We start from the raw sequence: 22,902 nt of genomic DNA on the forward strand, positions 1-22,902 counted from the left end.
GGGGTATTGAGGAGAGCATGCGCGGCCCCGCTCTCCCGCAGCTTCTCCTCCCCCGGCGGACGTCTCCGGGTGATGGCCGCTGTCGTAGCGGTGCTGGTGCGGTCACTACGCCTCCGCCCCGCCCGCCTGGGGCCGCTCCTGCGGGGCTGGCGGGAGCTCGGCGGGAGCGAGGTACCGGGCTGCTGCGGCTCGGCGGGCCCGCTGGGCTGGGCTGTCCGCAGCCGGTGGGGGAGCGGCGGGACGTGGTTGTTTCTCCGTGCTCCTTTGAAACCACGGTGCCAGCGATGAGGAAAAGCTTGAATTCCGGGTAGCAGTGTTTATTAATGCGCGCCTTGTGATCCCACGCAGGTGCTCAGAAAAAGCCTTAGCAGGGGGGTTGCGCTCTCCGCGGGGTCCTTCGTGCTCTGTGAGGCTCTCAAGCTGGTGTCTGGCTCTGCTGTGGTTCGTGCCAGCTTCAAAGGTAATGAACGCACGAGAAGGCAGTCCTGGTAGTTTGCCTCTGGTCTTAGGTCGTGCTCTCAGGAGGGTCAGGCACTTCTGAGAGGACAGATGTTACTGTTCTTTCACTATCAAGTGAGAGACACTGTAAATAACAGTAAAAAAGAACACCTGGTAGATGCCCAAAGAAATTAAAAAGCCTAACGAGGTAAAACATAAAACTGACATAAAACACCTAGCAAGCGCTTTGTTGAGTAGTTTGAATTCTGATCCTTCAGTCATGATGTTCAGAGTACCTCAGGAAGCAAACATAACCCACAAAGTTAGGAAGATGTACTCTGGGGCACTCAGTCCAAGGTGCATATGTACACTGAAATAGTTGGGAGCCAGCATTTAAAGAGAACAGAGTTCTCCACAGTACTCTAAGCTCTGGTGAATTATGTTCAAGGAGCTTTTTCAGCTGAAGGTGGAGTTTTGTAGTTTAGAGATTTCCAGTGGTGGTATTTTTCACCATAATTAAAACTATCCTGCTGCAAAACATGACAGCCATACCACGGCTGCCATATTCAGCAGATAACTGGAGAAAACAAAGCTTGTACAAGAGAGAAATTTTTGAAGCAGGAATTGAGCTTGTGTTTTCACTTAGACGTTTGATCACAAACCAAGGACTAATGCCAGAGATAAGTGTAGCTGAAAATCTTAAGAAGTTAGACAGAGATTTGGACTTGAAAGTATGATTTTTTTTTCATGTTTTACTGTTGGCAGAAGAATAAGCATAGAGTTTGTGGTTTTTTTTTCCTATACAGCTACACACTTCGAGAGAATGATCAACTTGTTTCCATTTATGTTTTTTTTCCTCCTAATTCCATTTGTTCCTGTATTTTGTCTGTGAAATGCTATTTCATGTACTATGCACATATATATCATATTATTACGTTATTTCGTTTATACATTTATGTGATAAAATCACTTTGCTGCGGGGAAGTTGGACTAGATGACCTTTAACGGTCCCTTCCAACTCAAACCATTTTGTGGGTCTATGATTATATTCATCTAGTTGTTGAAATAGTGCACCCATATCTCTTGCCACTTTTAAAATATTCAGTAGAAAAAAAAACCAAAAAACTTAAGTGCCATAAGTACAATGGATACTTAGGGTGTAAATTGATGCACTAAAAAGCCAGCTCTGATTTTTCAGATCCTTCAGGATTTCATCTGGAAGATGGGGCAGTGTTTCGTTTTGGCTTGCTGAGTAAAAGGAGCCCAACTCAGCCTGCAGCTGTCTTTAGCAAAACTATGGAACTGTGCTGAGACCCAAGAATAAAATTCTATATACATACATATATTTAAAGTGATCAGATTTAATCTCCATGCATATACTAATGAAGGTGTTTCAGCACTCACTACTCCTGTATTTGACTTTTGGGTCATATTTTTCAAGTTTTTTTGTTATTTTTTCTTAGTGCTAAGCTCTCTCTATTGCTGAAAGACGTTTCTTAATTCCATATATTTGGCACTGTATCTCTGCCTGGTTGTTCACTGTAAGTAGCTTATCTGAGTCTGCCATGCAGTTATGTACAGCGGCCTAAAAAATTCATGACATGTTTTTGTGTTTCAGTTAAATTGTCTTGTCTTTAAGGGATTTGATTTAGTAGTTGGGTAGGGATAGTGATAGGAGGATGGTTGGACTAGATGATCTTGTAGGTTCTTTCCAACCCTATGAACCTATGAACCTTGCTTTAAAACATTTTGTCTGTGTCCTGATATCCTAATTGCATGTAATTTGTTCTTCTATTTCCACAATTTTCATTTGTTCTTAAGTGGCAGAAGTTATAGAGCAAGCAGACTACCTGTATGGGAGTGGAGAAACTGAAAAGCTGTATCGGTTGCTGGTCCAGCATAAAAACAGGTACTTGACTGCACTGATCATCTTCATGTTACTTTAACTTTTTTTGCTGTGTTTTTCTGTAGCAGGTGTCCAACTGATGGTCTTGTTATGGTATGCTGGAGAGCCTTGCTTTCAACACTTTTTTTGAAGTAGGAAAGCATTCTTGATCTTTTCCATCCTGGTAAAAAAAAATGAATGAAGAACTGATAGGATGACAGGAAGTGGCTTCAAGTTGTGCTATTGAAGGTTCACATTGGGTATTAGGAAGTATTTCTTCTCATAAAGAACAGTGAGGTTTTGGAGGTGGTGGAGTCACAGTCCCTGGAGGTGTTCAGGAACCATATGAATGTGGTACTTAGGAACATGGCTTAGTGGGCAATATTGGTAGGTGGGTGGTTGGTAGAGATCTTTTCCAACCTTAATGATTCTGTGATTCTATGTCTGATTGTTAGCTGAATGCAGCTATGAAAACTCACATTTAGCACTTCAATTTTTCATTCTTGCAGGGAGATTTTCTTAATGTGTTTGTTTTGTTACTTAGAAAATGCTTTAAAATATATTAGAAAAAGTCACAATGCGTCTGTGCAAAACTGTGATGACTTGAGTACCTAGAATTTAGCTATGAAAACTTTTGGGAGTTGGTTTATTTCATTTTCATTGCTGACCAGATGCTCCTTTCAGTTTTCATTTGTCCCCTGTTAGGATTTGGGTCTGAATGGAAAAGCTCCTTGGTTACCTTTATATACAGGCAGTGTATAATGTCAGGTTATTTGTTTGTTACCTTGAAGTTCTGTGCAGCACAGATGCCAGATGATAATGCTGTTGTCAGATCACCCTCTTGAGATACATATTGAAAGACTGATTCAAGACCTTTGCTTGCTTTGCTGCCATTATTACCTTAAAATGCTGATGTTTCTGTTCATAACTAGTGAGGATGCAGAGTTGTTATGGCGGCTGGCACGAGCATCACGAGATTTAGCTCAGCTCAGCAATACTTCTGCAGAAGAGAAAAGGCAACTGACGTATGATTCCCTTGAGTATGCAAAAAAGGCACTTGAGAAAAATGAATCAAACTCTGCAGCACACAAGGTAAGCCATGCAAAATAGCCTAACTGAAATCTTGTTCTTTGATTTCTGCCAGTGGAAGCTTGAATGTCATTGTTATGCTTCAGCAAACTTCAGTGTAATTTTAACTTTTCAATTAAAAATGAGTGGTTCTCGCTGTGATTCTCACTCTCACTTCTAATTCTTGTTTGAACTCTAACCTTAGAAACAAATCAACATTTGCAGCTAAATTTCCTGTTTGAAGGAAGTAAAAGCTGGTTCAGTGTGTACAGGATCAGTCAACAAGCATATTGTTTACAGCTGGTCTTCTCTGATGTAGACTGAAAAATGTTTCACACGCCACCCCTCCAGCATGCCATTTGTGTTTACTAGTGGTTCTGTAGAGTTCTGTTAGAAAAGACTTCAGGCCTGGCTTTATTCTGCTGTTGTTTTGGGCTGCTTCTTTCAGGCAGAGAGGTAATAAAGGATGGCTGGTGTTGTTGGCATCTTGCCTAAGAAGATGACATTGATTCCATTATCCATGCAGACTGGCAGGTCACTTGGCACTGCTGAAACTGTTTGTAACAACTACTACTTGCTGGGTGGTGGTGGTAGCTGTTCTATGTTTGTTTGTTTTTTTTCAATGTACTGTTAGTAGTGCAGTGCTTTATTAAATATTTCTGTACTTTGAATTACAGTGGTATGCAATTTGTCTGAGCGATGTTGGAGATTATGAAGGAATCAAGGTCAAAATTGGAAATGCCTTTGTTATCAAAGAGCACTTTCAGGTAACTTAAATGACAAAGATTGCGTGTGAATTAGGAATTACCTTTTGGTGAAAACTTGCAAACGTTGGATCTCTTGGGGTCAGTTTGACTTTGGAGTGTTTGCTGCTTTTGAGTTCCAAAACAACGAGGGATACGGATTAGCTCCTGCAGTAACAAAGTCCCTGCAGAGGAGAGCCTTGAGACAGCTGAAGTGCTGCTGGCATCTCCTAGGCATGTATGAAGCCTAGCTGTGCTAGTTGTGTTATTGTGGTTAAAATAATACTAGGACAACGAATCAGCATGAGTTTTTTTTTGTTGTTTAATGTATTTTAAGCCAGATGTATCAAAGGAAAATTTTACATCCTTTATTTTTTTTAATTAATTTTTTTAATTAATTATATTTTCCTCCTGTACTAGAGAGCCATTGAACTGAATCCAAAAGATGCAACATCAATTCACCTTATAGGTGTTTGGTAAGTGAACGTGTGGGAAGGAAAAATGCTTTAGAATATAAGATAGAATACAGCTAAGAAAAATGCTGGAACGTAAGTGAACGATTGAATTGCAGAAATACCTGGAATAGTTCTATGGAAACATGTTGGATGGGAACAGAAAGTCATGCCTGTAAAGAATCTGGCTGTTCATTCTTACATAGTTCAGAAAGATGAAAACTAATTGTTCATTGTTATTCTGCATTTTACTGCATTAAAATATCAAAAACTTATTTGTAGGCATACATTTACCTCCACAGTGCAGATGAGAGGTTGTGAGCACTGCTCATTTTGTTCTGACTAGGGTGAGTGGAGATAAAATTCAGCACTGAACTTACTGAATTTCACTAAGCTGCCACTTAGAACAACCTGTATTTTGTAAAAAGCAATCTAACGTGACGGATGTTCAAAATACTGTATTTTAAAAGTTACATTTAAGTAAATGCAGTTTATGACTGCCTATGCATTAATAAAAATCTCTGAAACTGTATTTGCCACTTAGTACAAATTTCACTAAGTGTTACTGTTGCAGCTCAGGCAAAGGACTGGAAGTACAGCTTTCTGTACTAATGGCCACGTTTCTGTGGAAGCAGTTTGGTTGAATGCAGTATCTTTTATTTGTTAGCAAGATGTTTCTGGGTCTATAGCATGGCATCTCTTGTCAGGTATTTTATAGGAAAGCTGAGACCAAGAGATTGACAGTAAATATAGCTTAAGCATTTGTAACTTAAAAGAATAAAATTCAGTCACCTTTTCTGTAGCTTTTCTAGACTGTTGCATACCAGAGAAGATTACAGATCTGCTGCTCTGGAGTCTTGTGCTAATTTACTGCTGAAATGCAGCAAAACTGATCTGTACTTATTCCCACATGACCTAACCACTGCAGTAGTCCAAGTGTTTAGGCAGTTATGTATGCTCCCGGCTGAATGAGCCTCATCGTGTCAGTTTTGAGATAGGAGGTCTGCTTTAAAAAAGCTCTTAAGATGTTGTTCCAAAGGAAAAGTAGAAAAGATGATGAGAAATGTGGGGTCTGCTATTGCTTTTTGCAGTGAAATAGTCACATAATATGTTTTTAACTGTATCCATTACTGAGTCCCAGAGCATTTTTTGAAGCTGGAATTGAATTGAAGTTGTTATTGTCAGTTCTTGAGCCATATTCCGTAGCGTATCCTGGGTTGAACCTGTCTTACTCATCTTTCTGTTCAGGCACACCTACTGGCAAAATTTGACTGGGATGATGTACTCAGTGACCTGCCCTCTCCCAGAACCCAAGCATTTCCATGTTTGCATTCATTATTCTTACACCTCCTCCCACATGCTCTGCTCCACACTAATAATAAAAATATCTTCACAATCACTGTGTGACACTTAATACAAGTGAACAGCACTGTTTGATGTGAAATCTGGAATGTTCTACATATGTGAAATGCTTAAATATTTAATTATTTCATCATCACTGAAATAGGTTACTGATTACCTTTGTTACTCAGACAGGAAAACAGAGCAGGACAGCGTAGCCTAGAACACAGCAGTTGGATTCTTCTTATTTTTGTTCTTAGAAATCAGAGTCTTTCAGGGTGCAGACCCTTTTTTGTAGGCAACATTGACACAAGACAATAACATTACGCAGTTGTGCTCTGTTATTGCAAGGATTTTAGGGCAATATAAAATATACATTAATTGTTGAAATTCCACAAGCTGAAAGGCTGTCTTGTGGTTAGTAACTGTCTCCAGCCTCATGTACTCAAAGCTCCCAGTAGATGATGCACCACAACTTCTTGCAGCAATTCCAAACACTTAGAGCTGGGTTGAACAGCTGTAAGAAGTTGCACTGTGACTGTGATTGTTGCAGCTCTTGGCAGCAACTGGTTATGACATCAAAGATATGAGAATGCTGATTCCAAACAGAGGAGAAATGTGAAGGTGATACAGAAATGTTTCCTTTTGCTGCAGGTGTTACTCCTTTGCTGAATTGCCGTGGTACCAACGAAAGATAGCTGCAGTGCTGTTTGCAGCACCTCCAACTTCCACATACGAAGAGGTACAGTAGGAAAATACTTCACATTATTATTCACCCTACAGAGCTGGGGATGTATTTTTACTAATTTTCTTGACAGAGCTGCCCTCATGGAAGTTCTTAGGATAGCAGATAATGCAGATTGCTTCCCAAACAAAACTGTTCTGATGGAATAAATAAGGACTTGTGAGTTTGCAACTATCATTAATAAAGGGAGAAAAAACAGGAGAGTGAGGTATGTTTAAAAATACAGTCAGCCTTGAATTTTTTCAGCTATGACACACAGAATAGTTTTAAGAGGTGAAGTTAACAAAATGAATAACACCAAATGGTATTGTTAGCTGATCTATTTTTTAGATGGTGTAATTAGAAAGATTATTAGGATGGAAAAGAGATGATTGCTATAAAGAGAAATGATCACCTGCCTCTGAGGATCAAGGCTCACAGGGGAAAACTCCATGAAGGACGGATCTCCAACAAGAGATCCTTCCCCAGTGGTGGTCAGCCCTTAAATGGGGTCTGGGAGAGGTGGAGTCAGAGTCCACCCCTTCTGGTCACACAGTGCATTGCCTTCACCTGTGCTGCTGTGGCTGACTCAGTGCTCACCTCAGGTGATCCATCAGTGGTTCAGGCCATGATTCGACAGTTACAATACAATAGTGAACATGATTTTATGTGGTTTCTGCAGCAGGGAGTAGCAAGCTGTGTGGGACACAGAATCATAGAATTGCAGGGGTTGGAAGGAACCTCTAGAGATTGAGTCCAGCCCCCTGCCACAGCAGCTCCCTAGCCCTGGTTGCACAGGTAGGCGTCCAGGCGGGTCTGGAACGTCTCCAGAGAAGGAGACTCCACCACCTCTCTGTGCAGCTGTGCCACTGCTCCGTCACTGCACTGGGAAGAAGTTCCCATGCACATTTGTGCAGAACTTCCTATGCTTCAGTTTGTGGCCATTTCCCCTCATCCTTTCTCCACGCACTGGTGGACCTCATTACAGAGGTAGCTGTTGTAATGTTGTAACCTGTAGCTGCCATAATCTTTGTTTTGTGTTAGAACAATAAAATCCTCTGTTGTTGAGGGGGATGAGGAGTCACTAGAAAGTAGTTGCTGAAGATTGCTTGAAAAGCAGAAAGCAATTGAAGATCTGACTGAAAAAAAAAAGAAAGAGAACTTAGTAATAGAATGTCAAGCTTTTGAGTTTTGCTGAAAATCACCTTCAGAAGAATATGGTGCCAGGCAGGATTTCTGTAGGACCTTGCCAGTCCCATCATCAGGTTCTGCACTGAAGGGATAAAATCTTGTCCTGAAGTTTGTAGGTGAGCCGTGCTGATAAGACTGGTGCCAATCAACACAAAAACCTGCTTTGTAGATACATCCCCACTGTGAAGTCTCTGGCTTAAGTTTATACTCGACAGCTGGCTTGGAGAGATTGTAGATGCACTGGAAGGTGGAAATAAAAAATGATCTTGACAAGTTGGAGACTGGAAATAGAGCTTCAGATTTTTGAGGACAAATAGAAGGTGCTGTAGTCAAACAAGAATGACAGTGGCAGGAAATATGTGGATAAGTAGTATTGCTGAGAAGAGGTCCAATCTGACTGCGCACCAAACGAGTATCATGCCGAGTTCCTACAGGTTAGATCACGGATAGGACAGGCAGATGTCCTTCCTCAGCTGTGTTTGGTTTGAGTACTGTGTTCCGCTCGGTGTGCCCTGTATTAAAGACAGTGTTCTCTTTTGCAGGCTCTTCGTTACTTCCACAAGGCGGAGGAAGGTAATTCTGGTCGGTTGTTGCAGACACGATGTGCTCATTTGTTGCAAGTTGTCATGCAGAAACCTTTCGCGTTTGTAGTGACGCCGAATAGCGTGTGGACGTGGCAGTGCCAGCGAGTCTCACGCAGTGGTTACGTCATTCGTGCAGCTGCAAGTATTGCACACTCGTAATGCTCTCGCTAGGGTTGTTTGCCGCGCTCCCTGGTGGTCTAGTGGTTAGGATTCGGCGCTCTCACCGCCGCGGCCCGGGTTCGATTCCCGGTCAGGGAAGAAGACTTTTTGAGTCGCCCTCTGCCGTTAGAGCGGCGGTTTGCTGGGCGGAGGCAGCGAAAGGCGCGGAGGACGTGTGTGGGGCCGCGTCAGTGGATATAAATACGTCAGTAGTGGCATGTGCAGGGGGCACTCAGATCAGAGGCGCAGTGGTGGTGGTCTCTCCCGGGAGACCTACAAGAGCCCCCCTGGGCTCAGGGTGGCCCATATTCAAGCGCAGCCATAGGGGTGCATGGGGAGTGTTCCTACATGCTTTTCCCCCAAGTGTTCAAGTGTTATTGCAGGTAGAGAAGGAAGCAGAAGTGGAATTTCTATGTCACTTATTCTTAAGGTTCAAAAGCCCCACGTTCTCAGTAGGATGACAGAGAACAACGCTTTTATACGATTTCAGTTGTCGCTGGGATCAGAGTACCTATCCCACTGTCAGGAAAACTGTCCTCATAAAAGAAAATATGCAACTGTTATTTCCCCAAGAGAGGCCCGAGGCAAAACTGACAAGCAGAAAGATACGGGAAGGCAGTGTTCTGTGAAAGACTTCATACAGATGTGTCAGTGAAGCCTGAAGGAAAGTTGATCACGCACCTTTTCTGTGTCAGGTGCTGCATCTGTAGACTGCACCTCAAAGCGTGCCTCCAAAACGCCCCCATATATCTACCTGCATTTGATGTTATGTGTGTACGAGGGCTGCTCTGAAAGTAGTGCCTTCTATTTTATTACATTGGCCCACAATGTCAGAGGTGGACGTTGGTGATATGGCCGTAGAGGTTGAACCTTCCCACCAATATTCCAGGACATGTTGCTGCTGTGTGACAGATGGCAGCAGAGGAACAGTCTGACACAGTGGCATCTGAGATGGAAGTGTGGGTGAAGCAAAGGTGTGCAATTCAATTTCTCCACGTGGAAAAAATGGTGGCCATTGACATTCCTAGACACTCGCTGAACATTTACGGAGAACAAACAGTGGACGTGAGCACAGCGAGGCAGAGGGTGGTGTGTTTCTGCAGTGACACAGTGTTCACCTCTGCTGGTACATTTTTTACAAACATGGCATGTGGGGTCTTAGTAATTGCTGGTGAAAATGCACTGCTAATGATTGCATCACAGATGTTGGAAAGGACCTCTGGAGACCAAACAGTCTAACTCCCCTAAGCAGGTTCCCTACAGCAGATCACAGAGGAAGAGCATCCAGGCAGGTTTTGAATATCTCCAAAGAAGGAGGCTCTGCAGTCTCTCTGGGCAGCCTGTTCTAGTGCTCTGTGATCCTCATAGTAGAGAATTTGTTTCACGTGTTTGTGTGGAACTTCCTATGTTGGGTTTTGTGCCTGTTGGCCCTTGTCCCAGGCACTAGTGCAGAGCCTGGTCCCATCCATTTGGTTCCCACACCTTGGCTATTTATAAACACTCATGAGATCCCCTTTCAGTCTTCTCCAGGATGAACAGTCTCAGTCTTACCTCATATGGGAGATAATCCAGGCCCCGAATCATCTTTGTGGCCCTACATAATGGTAGTGACATCGTTGAAAAATAGCGTTTTGTAGCTGAGAATGTGCTCTATGAAACAGTGCTGTTGTGCTCTTTGTAACTGTTGATCTTTTTGTGGAAATAAATAGGAGGCATTACTTTTGGAGCAACCTGCAATATACATATATATGTATTTTATATATATTTATTTTTTTTTTAACTGATGTTAGTGTATCCTGTTGTGCAGCTATGATGTTTTGCCTGCTGGAATTCGAAATGTTACAGGGTAATAGACAACGACTGAAAATGTCTAATGAAGTATTGGAGTAGTTCTGGAAGTACCATTATAGTGCTAAGGGCAGAGCTACAGCTTGCTACTGAAGTTCCTGTGTACTACAGTGTGGGCTCCCCAGCTGGAAAGGGGGATGGGAGCACGCAGCACTGCTGCTCTGTCTCTGACACCTTTATCAAACTGCACTTATTCTATCACAAGGCATTTACCTGCTTATACGTACTTTATTACTGTGCAAAATATGGTAGCTAATGTAACCATGTAGGAGACCACAGTGTAAGAAGGTGTAGTAGCCTTATACTGTGTTCCTTCCAATCCAAAGCCAAAATACTATTTATCTTTCTTGAAATAAGTGTTTAGAGGTGTGACACTGTACTGTGCTTTGGTAGTATGCTGCTGATTATCACTGAGTGCTTCTTCCCTGTCTCTGTACAGCTGACCCAAATTTCTACAGCAAAAATTTGCTCTTTCTGGGGAAGACGTACCTGAAGTTAAACAACAAAAAGATGGCTCTTCTGTGGTTAAGCAAAGCGAAGGACTATCCTGCACATACAGAAGAGGACAAACAGGTGGGGAGCTAAAAACTGAAACAGTAACCAACCCGTGTCATATGGAAATGGAGTGGTTGCCTCACAGTGAACTTGTAGCTGAGCCCCTGTATTCCTGCAGCACACCCAGACACAGAGAATTCTCTCTTACTGGTAACTGCCTTCAAACACAGTGGTTGGAAACGCTTTGTTAATAAAGAACAGGGATGTTTTTCTGGTGTGAACAACCACCCATCCTTAACTGTGTTGCTGAGGTTAAGGCAGGCACCTCTATGCGAGCTTTTCTTACACCCAAAACTGGAATGGTAGAAGTCCTATTCTGGAAAAGCTAAAAAACACTCCCTTGAGTGGAATCAGAACAGGAGGAAGAGAAAAGCACGGATGAATCAAAAACTTGCTAGATCCATAAAACCTAGTGTTGCAGTAGAGACTCAGAGCATTGAGATCATACCATCATACCAAGTGAGACAAATGGAAGTAGTACGTGTTTGGCAGCAAACCTCCTGTGCCAGCTGGCTGAGGCACTACTGACCCTTCTGAACTGCTCGTGAACCTGGTTTGGACAGGTAGGCTCCTCAGTTATCTCCTAAAACACTGCACAGCTGCTAAACAGAGGCGATGCTCTCTCCCTTCTGTGTGTCACTGTGTAAAATGGAAACCTCATTGGTGTCACAAACATAGGATCCTAAACTGTGTAGTCCAGCAAGAGGGAAACTGACCTGTACAGAGACATTGGAGTTGTTTCTGTTTGGCACTAGTCTTAGCACAACAAATCTGAAGCTCTGCTACAAAAACCTATCACCACAAACTATTATTTTTTTATGAGTATATTTTTGTATTCCAGGTACAGAAAGAAGCTTTGGAGTTGCTTAATTCTATATAACAAGAAACAAGAGACTGGGAATTCACCATCTCAGATGTAAGCAGCATAGGAAAAAGAACCTAAAGACCACTTTTTTTTTCTCTTGAACCTATTAATAAAATTACAGCCTGAACTTGCTACACCCTACAGGGTGGTGGTTTCTTTTTTTCCTTGCTCACTAACTCTTACCCGTAGGAAAAGGTGGTAGTTAAGAGACAGCTAAAGTTACCAAATCAATAAAGGAACTCCGTTCTTGTGACGTGCTGTCTTTTTTATTGTTTTGATATCTTACTCACAGATTCACAAAGTTCAGCAGTTGGTAGTGGGTTACCAAGTCATTCATTAGTGCAAATTCATGAAGTTCAACTGTACGACACTTAGTGCTCTGAACTCTCCCTTCGGTAAGCTGCACACACACTGCGGTTGCCCCACCTTGCACTTCTCTTTTCTTAAAGCTTCCTCCACTCTAACCTGCATAAGTCAGAATTCAGGTGTTTTTACACTCAAAATTAGTGACGTATTTATGAAAAAGGCTTTGCAGAAGATATGTGGTGTGGGATGAAAACCTTTCACATAGAAGTTATTGAAACTCTCAGGGCAAGCTCGTGTAAGATAGCTCTGTGGTCGGGCCGGGTGCCGTGCCGCTGCTATCAAAGCTACGTACAGCTCAGCAGCTCCACAGTAAACTGTGCCATTCTGAATGCAGAGCATCTGGAGAATCCAGGCTGTAGAAAAATAAAGTTTTGGCAGAATTCAGTGAATTCAGCTGCTGTATCGGAAAGATACGAGAACAGATAGAGCTATCTTTTCTGCACGTACACTTCTAACAGTGCAATATGATATGTTACAGAAATGGTTTTAATCTTATTTTAAGAAATCAGTTTCATGTGTGTACAAAATTCTGTATAAGTTAAATGTAATGGAATTTACAGTTAATATTAAAGCATAATACAAATGGTAGTTTTTAACATATTTTACTCTATAACAAGGAAGCACAGTTTGCTAAAAAGTAGCGTTTATCAGAATTCACATGAGTAAGGTGTCTCAACTTTTTTCGTTAAACATCTTTTCAGTTCAGCAAATGCCCTCAACACCAACTTGGCCTACAGAAAAGCATGACAGGATCTGGACGTAATTCAGGTACATCTGAATTTGTACAGGAACTCAAGAGCTAATAGGAACATTTAATACTTCGAAATATTTTTAACTGTGCAAAGCTTATGTCAATTGAATTTTATTTGGGTTTACTAGATCCAGTAACAGAAACTGAACACGAGCACAGAAAGCAGCAAAGTTCACATTACCTTTCGTGTACCCTTCTATCTCAGTTTATGTTAACATGCTCTATGAAGCTGTGAAAAACACATCACAGACTGAAGAAAGAAAATAAAAAACCTGTAAGACAACAGACTGAGGAGAGAATGTGTAATAGTTTCTCTTTTATTATCATTTTTTAGTTTTACCTAACATCCTCGTGGTAATAACCCAAGGGAATATGTAAACAAATTTCAATGCTGCTCAAATGAATCGAGGCGTTCTGTTCAGCTCCTACAACAAGTCAGAACAGCGGCACCAATTCCTTTCGACATCAGATCACATTCAACTTCTTGTACATTACTCTTGTGCAAGTAATAAAGGCTTTATTCATGACCTTGGCTACATCAGTGTAGTAAAGAGAGATATAACAGCTAGTAATGTATTTTAAAAAATCAAACTGACAGAACATCGTATTCTGTCATCTCAAATACCAGCAGCATCGTTCTACATATTTAGGATACGTTTGACCTAAGCCTTTAACACCTTTTAGAACAGCCATGCAATAAAACAAACTCGGAGATGTTTCTTAAGAGAGAACACAGAGCAGTTTAAACATTTTCCTAAATAATAAAGCCAAGATAAAGCAAATCCAGGCCCTTTTAAATGGCTGCAACTTTTCATACACTTAAAGCTCTATAAAACTAGAGCTTGTTAGTATATATATTTATATTTTTAATATATATTTTAAATAAGACTCTTGTCTGCTTTCAACATTTATGAGGGATTTTTCTGGTCTTTTGGAAGGGCAATAAATAAAAGTAGAAAAGGCTGAACTGTTTTGCATATCTTTGTGGAAGAACGGAGAACAATTATACTTTTAGAGTTCCAGAAAGATCACTGTACAGAACAAAAAGCTTATATACAATTAAGTGTGCAATTTTAGTTGGCTGAGCCTTTTAATATGCAAAGTCTCCTGGACTAGAAGCTGCTTCTACTCTTGACCAAATCCCTCCGTCTCTTCAATGGCGAAGAGCAGCTTCTCCTTCAGTTGTTCGTAGCTTTTATAGGGTGGCAAATCCAAACGATTAAAACTGAGCATAGAAAAAAAACAACAAAAAACACAACATGGTTAGGTTTATCTAAATGCCACGCAGAGCACTGCTTGACTGCTACAGTAGGAGTTAAAACTGTTCCAGTGCAGCAATTAGAAATGAAGAGTGTCGGAGTCGATGCCGTTTCACTAACCTTAATATTTCTATGAACAGGAAGAACAAAGTTTTAGATGAATGCATTTAAAAGCAAAAGGCTGGTATCACCTCAGATAAGGAAACAGGACCTTCAAAATGTTAAGAAAGCTCTTTACAGAGATGCAGAGAACTTTAAGAGGAGATGTTTACTGCAAATTTGATTTTACATCTCCAAATTCCAGCAGGAGCAGGAAAAAGCCAAAGCCTCATCCTTTCTACACGTGCCTGGAAATAAGCATTAACTTTTCCTTAAGCTTGGTTCCAAAAGGCTCCTGCCACAATTCTGTTTCCTTCTGTGCTTCCTCCTTTCTCTATCTTCCTTTTGATTTGGTAAATACAAGACCAGAATAGAGAAACCACTAAAGTTAACAGAAAGTTTACATGTAACAACTTACCAAGTGTGACTTCTTGGTAACCAAGTTTCCTTACCAACTTTTTCAATGCAGAATTTCTGAGGACCATTACTTCCTGGAAAATAAGATTAAAATAACTGTAATCCGTTCCTTTGAAGGAGTGCACAAGACATCTATTGGATGTAAAACAATTCAGACAGAGCACTCAGAACTCATCAGGTGCTACTCATTACATGAATATTCCGCTAGTAGAAATAAGCTGATTTCCTCATCAATTTAAAGTTATTCAATGTGATTTCTGAAGAGCTGCCAGAACCAAGCTGACATATAGGAAGTTCCTGGCATCCACTTACAGCCTGGTTCATTTGCAAATGAAACACCTAGAGACTAGAAGTTTGGGTCATTCTTCACTTACCCATAAGTTCAGCAAATCCACCCAGAGGTAATCGACAAGTGCCAGTGACAAACTGCAGAAGTCGCATGCGAACCTCGTTGTCTGTTTCTTTTACAAACTAGGTACAGAGATTCAAATTACTTAGTAAAACAAAAATTGGACATAGCTGAGGAAAACAAAAAATCCTAAAAGACTGTGGAAAACATAATTTCTCTTCAAAAGATACCTTGAGAAAAGCTCATTTTTCTCCATTTCAGTAAAGTTGAGGGTGGGGGAAAAAGACAACGATTTCAGATAATACACAATACTGACTGTTACAACATGAAAGCTGGCAACAGCTATCACCAAATACAAAGAATCTTCATTTCATTGTAATTAAGTTTGTAAATCTGTAATTAAGCACTGCAGTAGCCTAGCCACAGGCTCTGAGCATCTCAACACTCAAGTATTCCCTGCTTTTGACAATCCCAGTCCTCAACAGCTATTGCACTTTGTAAGGAAAATTACTGGGAAGGTGAAAAGGAGAGAGAGAGGGAATTGATACAGCCGCAATTTTGACTGAAAAGCTTCGATAACAAAACAAATATTATTTCATTTGATAAATGCTGAAAAAAAAATCATATTCAAGTTGATTGAACTTTTTATTAAGAATCTTTCAGTAATGAGCTTAATATATATTTTTTTTTCTGAGAAATAGTATCATTACATCTTACATTGGACTGAGCAGGAAACAATTGATTTGTATCATTTTCTAGAGTAACTTTTGATAAAGTATATCTAAAATTGTGATTTATTCCAAGACAGGAAACATCTAGCTGGGAATTCCCTTTAGCAGAACTCACAGCCTGTTTTTTGCTTGTTGTTTGTTCTTCTGAAAAGAATTCTTAGGTGACTCAGTTAAGTGTGAGTTATAATTGGTCAGCATGATTCTGGCAGAGTTAATATGATGATAATCATAAATTATGTGTGGTACTCTGATGCACTACATCATGGATATTTAGAAGGTACATTACTGTCAATAATACAAAAAAGCTCTGCTGTAATACAATCAATAAGGAGGACGAGATATAAAAATCAGTATTTGTGATTCAGCTATTCAAACATGATGCAGGAATCTGCCTGCCATTTCCCACCCTACACTACGCTCCCCAAAAACTCCTTTCTTTCTCAGAAAAGGATAAGTGAGAGCCTTCATTCAGATGGCACCCCTCCCCTTTACATGTCATTTGTGTTAGAAACAGAATAAGACCCCCAAGCTGGAAGTTTTACTGATCAATGTACCTGCCAGAACCACATGATCTGCTTGCTATTCCTTGTGTAATGACGATAAACAGTGTTCCTTTGCCAGTCTGCTAAATCAACCTCTTGCATACCACAGAGCATAACCTGGAAAAGACGATGGCACTTGACAATGTACAAAGCTACACACAGAAATTAAGAGCTGCTTTTGTATTTTGTATGAGACATGCTAGTAAAATTGTAGATTCTCCTTGCAAACAAAGGACTGGCAATTTTTTTCAATTCTATGCTATAATTAGATTTTTCTTTATCCTAAGTTTGCAGAACTCCAAAGTTGATTGTGTTTTTATGTGATCTGAAAGCCCACATATCCAAAATTAGCTTTCTTCCAATTACTAATTCAACAATAAAAGATACAACCTTTCCCATAAAAGAAGTTCTATATTAACCAGGACATTAGCTTTCACATTACAATCTTGCCTTATATTCCAGGATGATGACAATTAAATTGCCACTGCTACTATAAGTAAAGACAAAATACACTGCAAAGAGTGAGTTTGTAAAATATTCACTACTAGAAGCAATGGAAGCCAAACATCTTAAAGGCAAAGGCTCCTAAAAAAACCTTTCAAAAGACTTCTTATAATATAGAGGCAACACTGGCAGGTCTCTCAGTAATCAGTAAGCCTGCTACTTTAAAACCTTTTGTCCCTGCTTCAAATCAGAACCGTAATAGCGTGCACAGGTTAGGCTGATTTTTAAGAAAACAGCATGCATGCTACTAATCCTTTTTATTAGCCCTTAGGTTACATACTAAGTATCTACAAAATCCAGTACCAAACCTTGTTGGTTCCTGCAGCTTTATGACCTGCAGTGTAATAACCCCAGAATCTACCATAGATTACGCACATCAAACCAAGCAGTCACCATGCACCAGAACCAACCCCTGTGCCACCTGCTGAAAGGCCGTCTATAGCCTCACCTCCAGCTCTTTTTCATCAAAGTAGTGTAGCCACTGTAGTGGAACAACTTCATTAAAACCATCAAGAAAAGCTTTGGTTTGTTCTCTGACTCCCCGAGAAAATCGCCACTCAGCCATGAGCCTGGGGAGGGAAATAAAAAACACTAAACATCAATTAGCACTCAATATAAAGCAGCTCAAATATACGTAATTATGTACGTGGCCCAGTGAGGCAGCATTCCCTCCTATTTTACTTTCTCACACCGTGTGAATGGCACAGACTATAAAGAATTCAGCAGACTGATTTTGCTACAGATCTCCAAGTTCAGACAGTAACAACATCAGGATGTATTTAGGTTCCTGTTCAACAAAAAAGATTTATTATTAACGACTTTACATTCATCTAAATTCAGCAATTATTTCATGACAACGTGGCACTTGGGCATTATTATTTTATTATGGCAAAACCTGCTTTAGCTTTTAAGTGTATAATCTAAGCAGTTCAATGGACAAAAAACTATTTCCACTGATTTTAAAATATTCACATAAGCAGTAATACTGCTGCTTAGAACAGCTGTAACTATGGTTGCCCAATACTTCCAGCCTCATCAACTAGCAGTCATTTTCTGTTCCAAGCATTTGATTTATGCTAAGGAGGAAGATGTAACATGTTCGATTTTCAAGTGAAACAGTCAAGCTACTTCCGAGTATAAGAAAGTGATGGTAAATACAGGTACTTACTATAGAAACTATTTCACTGCAAAACTGAAGACTACTAATTTAAGGTGGGAAATTAATGTGCAGCACAGAACATACACATAGAAAAGGGCCTCGGTACATGTGCTTTGGAGATCACTCAAGTTGGATCAGAAAGAGGTTCAAAACAAAAGAGTCACAGGAAAGAAGCAGGAAAGGGAAAAAGAGCAAAGAGCAAAAACCACCAAGATGCCGCATGCACCAAGACAGCATTTCAAAAACAATGCAAAGAATTAAATAATAAGAAAAAAAATGCAGAGTCATAAAATACTACAGCAACAGAAGAAACATGAAACAGGTTTTTTTGAAATCTAAGCCTTCCTACCCAATATATTCTTCTTTGTTCTCTTCAGTTACCAAGATATTTGAACCTCCTGATTTCAGCTCATGTGAGGTTACTTTTCCTAAGAGCTCCATATCTACACAGAAGTACATTTCCAAGTTACACTCTTCAATGTTATTATCCCTGAAGGAACGAATAGAAAGGAAAAGGAAGAAAACAAAACAGGTTACCATGGATGCTAAAACAGAGAAATGCAGAAAAACTCAGAAAAAGACATCTACAGACCTTATCCAAATTAGTGAGTTGTAAAATTCGGTGTCAATGGATTCTAGATCCTTAATAGTAAGTTTCTTGCTCAACATTCGTTTGTAGAAAGGCAAAGAAAAACCAGTGTCAATAAATTTCCCATGAAACAATGCCTGTTGAAACAGAAAAAAAAAGCCTGTTTAGCTTTTGTTGAATTGCTGAATTTCTGGACTTGCATTCTTTTCTCCTTCAAGTGATAAGCAGCTGCTTTGTACTTAAACAAACAAAAACATTACATTAAGTAATTAGTAAGTTTAATTTATCAAATTTAACAATTTAAATTTAACAAAATTTATCCAAGCCTGCAATAAAAAAGCATTTCATAAAGGGGTATAGTAATTTCCTCATAAAATGGCTATGTTTCCTCCTTATTATGTGGATAGGTATATATGCCGAGTGTTACTTAATTTTACTTGAGCATGTTTTTTGATCCCTACCTAAATACTACTGACCATGTTCACTACATGCATACATCCTGCAAAATCATCCTTTACACAATGCTACTCTGGCTAGTAAAATCAATGAAAAATGGAACTGATGTTTCTAAAAGAGCTTTTGGAATTACTTTCTTTACAAGTAAATTAATTAATTAACAAATAAAATCAAATTAAAAGGAAGTCTCACTATGTATACTCATGATGCAATCCAGTTAGCAGTGCTGAATCACCATATTATGCAAACATCAATTCATACACATACTATTGACCTCTATACAGACTCAGTGCTTCTAAAAGCTGGTATTTTCACAATAGTAGCTGTGCTTTATTAGTTTTTCTCACCCTAATCCACTGTACTTCACTGAAATACTTCTTAAAAATCATAGAATTAAAGAATCAATAAATGGCTTGGGTTGGAAGGGACTCTAACTCACAGCACAGGGTTCCCATGCATAGGAAGTTCCATGAAGTGCATGGGAACTTGTTCCCAGTGAGGGTAACAGAGCAGTGGCACAGCTGCACAGAGAGGTGGTGGAGTCTCCTTCTCTGGAGACGTTCCAGACCCGCCTGGACGCCTACCTGTGCAACCTGGGCTAGGGAGCTGCTTTGGCAGGGGGTTGGACTCCATGATCTCTGGAGGCCATTATAGCATTTATTGCTTGACTCACCTTACAGCTGAAGTAGTAAGAAAAAGAGCCAATGTAACAGCCCATTTTCTCCAGAAAATGACAACATTCTGTTTGTTTGCACCACATACTCGTTTCCTCTCTAAGGATTACTCTAGCATGCATGAAGGCATGAAAAAGGCACAAGGCCCTTTTTCGTTTCTTTACTTTTAAACTACTCTGGAATTCTCATGAGAGTAGAAATGAACAAAACAAGCACTGAGTGCATTATCCAGCTGTATGATTTCCTGTTGTTTGCTTTGTTGGGTTCTTTTTCTCTTTTTTTTTTTTGTAGAAGTACACTCTTAAATCATACCATTTAATAGCTACAGTAATCTTACAGCAAACATAACAGTTGTAGTATGCAGGCAGCAACTGCCATTTAACAATTATTTTGTTATTAGTAACACAAGTAAGAGAGTAACACAGAGTAATACAAGACATATGTACATTTAACTCAGCTGCTGTCAAAAATGCCTGTGGCTATTTAAAAATTGCTATTTTCATGATCTGAAAGCAACAAGTCTTCTAGAATTCAGAGACAAACAGAAGCTATAACTGCACTTATAACTATAATCTAGAATCCTTAAAATGATTCGCATTTAGGTTATTGCTAGAGCTATTTTAAGCCATTAGAAGGTATTCCAGGAAGTAGTGCAGTTAGTGCCATTCAAACCTTGAAACTACCTACACTGGGCACTACTACACAGGTTTCTCTTAAGAGAATTTAAAATGAAAATATCAAAGTACTTCAAGAAAGGAAAGTTCAACTTTTAATGAATTTAAATACTTGAATTAAATTCTCTTCTACTCTGAGGTAGATTTCTCACTTAACAGGCATTTATATGATGCCTATGAACAAAGATCTCTACAAAAATAAACAGAATTTGATTCTAGAACATAATTTGCTTTACATCTTCCTGCTAAGTGGCATTGTGGTTTCCTCTATCTCCAGACAGAAGGAAAAAAATATGTTATAGCAAGACTCCATTAGAGATACTCGGCTCAGTGACACAAGAAAAAACTATAATATCTCTGTTCAGCTTATTGTTTTAAGAGAAACATGATGGCATGATTCAGGATGCTAAAAACTCTCCCACAAGCTTCTGCTTTTCCCTGCATGTCACCTCTGAAGCCTCATTTAAACATGTATTTCAATACAATGTACTCCACAAAACATTTTTAACTCACATTTTCTAACATATCAGCGTGTATTATATCTAACTGAAGGCCTTTTTTTACAAAACTATTAGTCACATTTTTCAGAGTATCAGTATACAGACAATAAAGAAACTTTACACAAAGAATGCACATCTAATTAATAAAATTAAAACGTTACTTTGAATTTCATATTCATTTCTGTCACCATCCCAGGAAAATTCAGTGTTTAAGAAATGTTTTGGGCGCATTTGCTTAAATTAAAACTAAAATAATAAAAACAATACTATTCAGAAATAGTTGTATAAATACAAGAAACAATAAAACCATAAAACTCTAACCTACCATTGCAATAAAACGCCCAATGAAACAGAAATATGAAAGATGATCAGGATTGATTGTTGACGCTGGATTTATCTGCAGGCAATAGTTGCTCTTGCCAGCATATTCAAATAAGCAGTACATAGGGTTCAGTACTTCATGGGAAAGCAAGAAAAACCATTCTCTAAGGAAAAAAAGCACATATACACATAAAAACCATCAAATACACATATGAACATCCTTATCACCTTAAACATCTAATTAAATGATCAAAATATATGCAAACTTGGAAAAATAATATAAACAGTGCTGTATTATGAGCATGGAAAAAATATAAAGCTTTATGCACTTATTTAATTATAAAAACAATCAGTCTATAAAAACTATAATGCTACAGGGTCACAGGCTCCAATGTTTAGAAATGATTACTCTCACCTTGAACTCACTCTCATAGCATTCGTTTTAGCTGTCCATTAGTAACAAGAATCCACCCTGCTTTACTGCATATGACTCAAATCTCTTATTAAAAAAGTTCTGAACAATCCAGGTAAAGAAAGAAACAAACAAACGAACATCTTATTCACTTTCCCAGTCTGTCAGCAAAACTAACACTGAGGTACAGCAGCTTAACAAATTTGCGTGCATCAGTTAAGCCAACAGGACACAATGATGTGAAAATACTTTTTTTTGTTGAGGCTTAAAGATTACATTTTATTCTCTGGTTTCATAGATTCCAGCTCAGCTGACCTGAAATTATAATACAATCTGGTGTTTCTGTATCAAGAAAGTTGATGTTTAAAATACTTGTCAATTTGAGCATTTTTATATAACCAGACCTCAAATGCAGACACATACACAACTATTTCAGTACCAGACCCTGAACACTTGAAACTGAAAAGCAAGGGGTAGGGAAAAGCTGCAAAAGGAGAAAGGTCGATAGTGTAATAATTGCAAGAACAGAATTCTCTTCTGACTGTCCTTCAGCTGTCACATTTAAGAGGTGTCCTTTGTATCCATGTATTTACCTGAAACTGGGGAATAAAAATGGGAGCTTTGCAGGTATGTTTCTCCTAACAGTTCTATGAAATTTACGTTGTGGATCACAACTTGATAAAATCTGCTTCTAACCCTAAGGTTGTTTAGAAAGAATAAAAAAAAAAAAGGCAGCCAGGATACCACAACCCTAATTGGGTTCTGTGCATCTTTTAATAAGCACAAGAATGTTGTATATCATTCTGTGCAAGTTTTGTACTGAGACAATTATATTAACACTGTATATCAGTATCACATTTAATAAGCTTTTAAATTATGTCACAGCCAGATAACAAGAAAAGAAATCACTCATTGGCAAGAAATTTGTATAAGCAATTTGTTTTTTGTGTTCACAGCTAGAACTAGCCACAGGATAAAGCGTTCAGATTGGTTCTGCTAAACAAGGTGAAAATCTGGAGAGAACACACACAGAGCTTAGCCTGCTAAGAGACAGGATGATGAATGAGATCCCTCCTGTTTCTTAGCTTCCCATGTCTTGGGAAAGATTTATTACTAAATCTATGAAATTTTACTACTTACATATTTCTTTTTTTAATTTATTCTGCTATATTTTGTGACTGATACCTTCAATTCAATTATTCTTCTCTGGAGTACTTCTGTTTCTCTGGAACAGGTTACTTGAACT

General features: G+C 39.3%; 2 protein-coding genes and 1 non-coding gene across 7 annotated transcripts in view; 2 read left to right on the forward strand and 1 right to left on the reverse strand.

Annotated features, from left to right (window-relative positions):
- The first annotated feature begins 28 nt into the window (after nt 1–28).
- Nucleotides 29–22,902, forward strand: part of RMDN1 (regulator of microtubule dynamics 1) — an 83,608-nt gene continuing 60,734 nt past the window's right edge. The window contains exons 1-10 of one of the 2 annotated variants that reach the window (XM_065751891.1): nt 39–171; nt 349–460; nt 2,260–2,347; nt 3,256–3,415; nt 4,069–4,158; nt 4,555–4,610; nt 6,582–6,669; nt 8,385–8,415; nt 10,873–11,006; nt 11,830–11,888. In XM_065751891.1, the coding sequence (XP_065607963.1) occupies nt 73–171; nt 349–460; nt 2,260–2,347; nt 3,256–3,415; nt 4,069–4,158; nt 4,555–4,610; nt 6,582–6,669; nt 8,385–8,415; nt 10,873–11,006; nt 11,830–11,868 (897 nt within the window). In that variant the 5' untranslated portion in view covers nt 39–72 and the 3' untranslated portion in view covers nt 11,869–11,888. Of the gene's footprint in view, nt 172–348; nt 461–2,259; nt 2,348–3,255; nt 3,416–4,068; nt 4,159–4,554; nt 4,611–6,581; nt 6,670–8,384; nt 8,416–10,872; nt 11,007–11,829; nt 11,889–22,902 lie in introns of those variants that run through there. The other variant, XM_065751892.1, reaches the window with a different exon arrangement.
- Nucleotides 8,613–8,684, forward strand: TRNAE-CUC (transfer RNA glutamic acid (anticodon CUC)). The gene has a single exon. It is a non-coding gene; the product is annotated as a tRNA-Glu (tRNA).
- The window catches only part of WWP1 (WW domain containing E3 ubiquitin protein ligase 1), a 58,177-nt gene continuing 48,546 nt past the window's right edge, over nt 13,272–22,902 (reverse strand). For all 4 annotated transcript variants that reach the window (XM_065751874.1, XM_065751875.1, XM_065751873.1 and 1 more), the window contains 8 exons: nt 21,249–21,408; nt 18,623–18,756; nt 18,380–18,520; nt 17,320–17,440; nt 16,380–16,484; nt 15,120–15,216; nt 14,747–14,819; nt 13,272–14,195 (listed from right to left, as the gene is read on the reverse strand). In XM_065751874.1, coding sequence (XP_065607946.1) covers nt 14,096–14,195; nt 14,747–14,819; nt 15,120–15,216; nt 16,380–16,484; nt 17,320–17,440; nt 18,380–18,520; nt 18,623–18,756; nt 21,249–21,408 — 931 coding nt within the window. In that variant the 3' untranslated portion in view covers nt 13,272–14,095. The remainder of the gene's footprint in view (nt 14,196–14,746; nt 14,820–15,119; nt 15,217–16,379; nt 16,485–17,319; nt 17,441–18,379; nt 18,521–18,622; nt 18,757–21,248; nt 21,409–22,902) is intronic.

This window comes from Cyrtonyx montezumae, unplaced genomic scaffold (genome assembly GCF_038088225.1).
Source record: "Cyrtonyx montezumae isolate F1298 unplaced genomic scaffold, pur_monq_1.0 scaffold_8, whole genome shotgun sequence".
Lineage (NCBI taxonomy): Eukaryota > Metazoa > Chordata > Aves > Galliformes > Odontophoridae > Cyrtonyx > Cyrtonyx montezumae.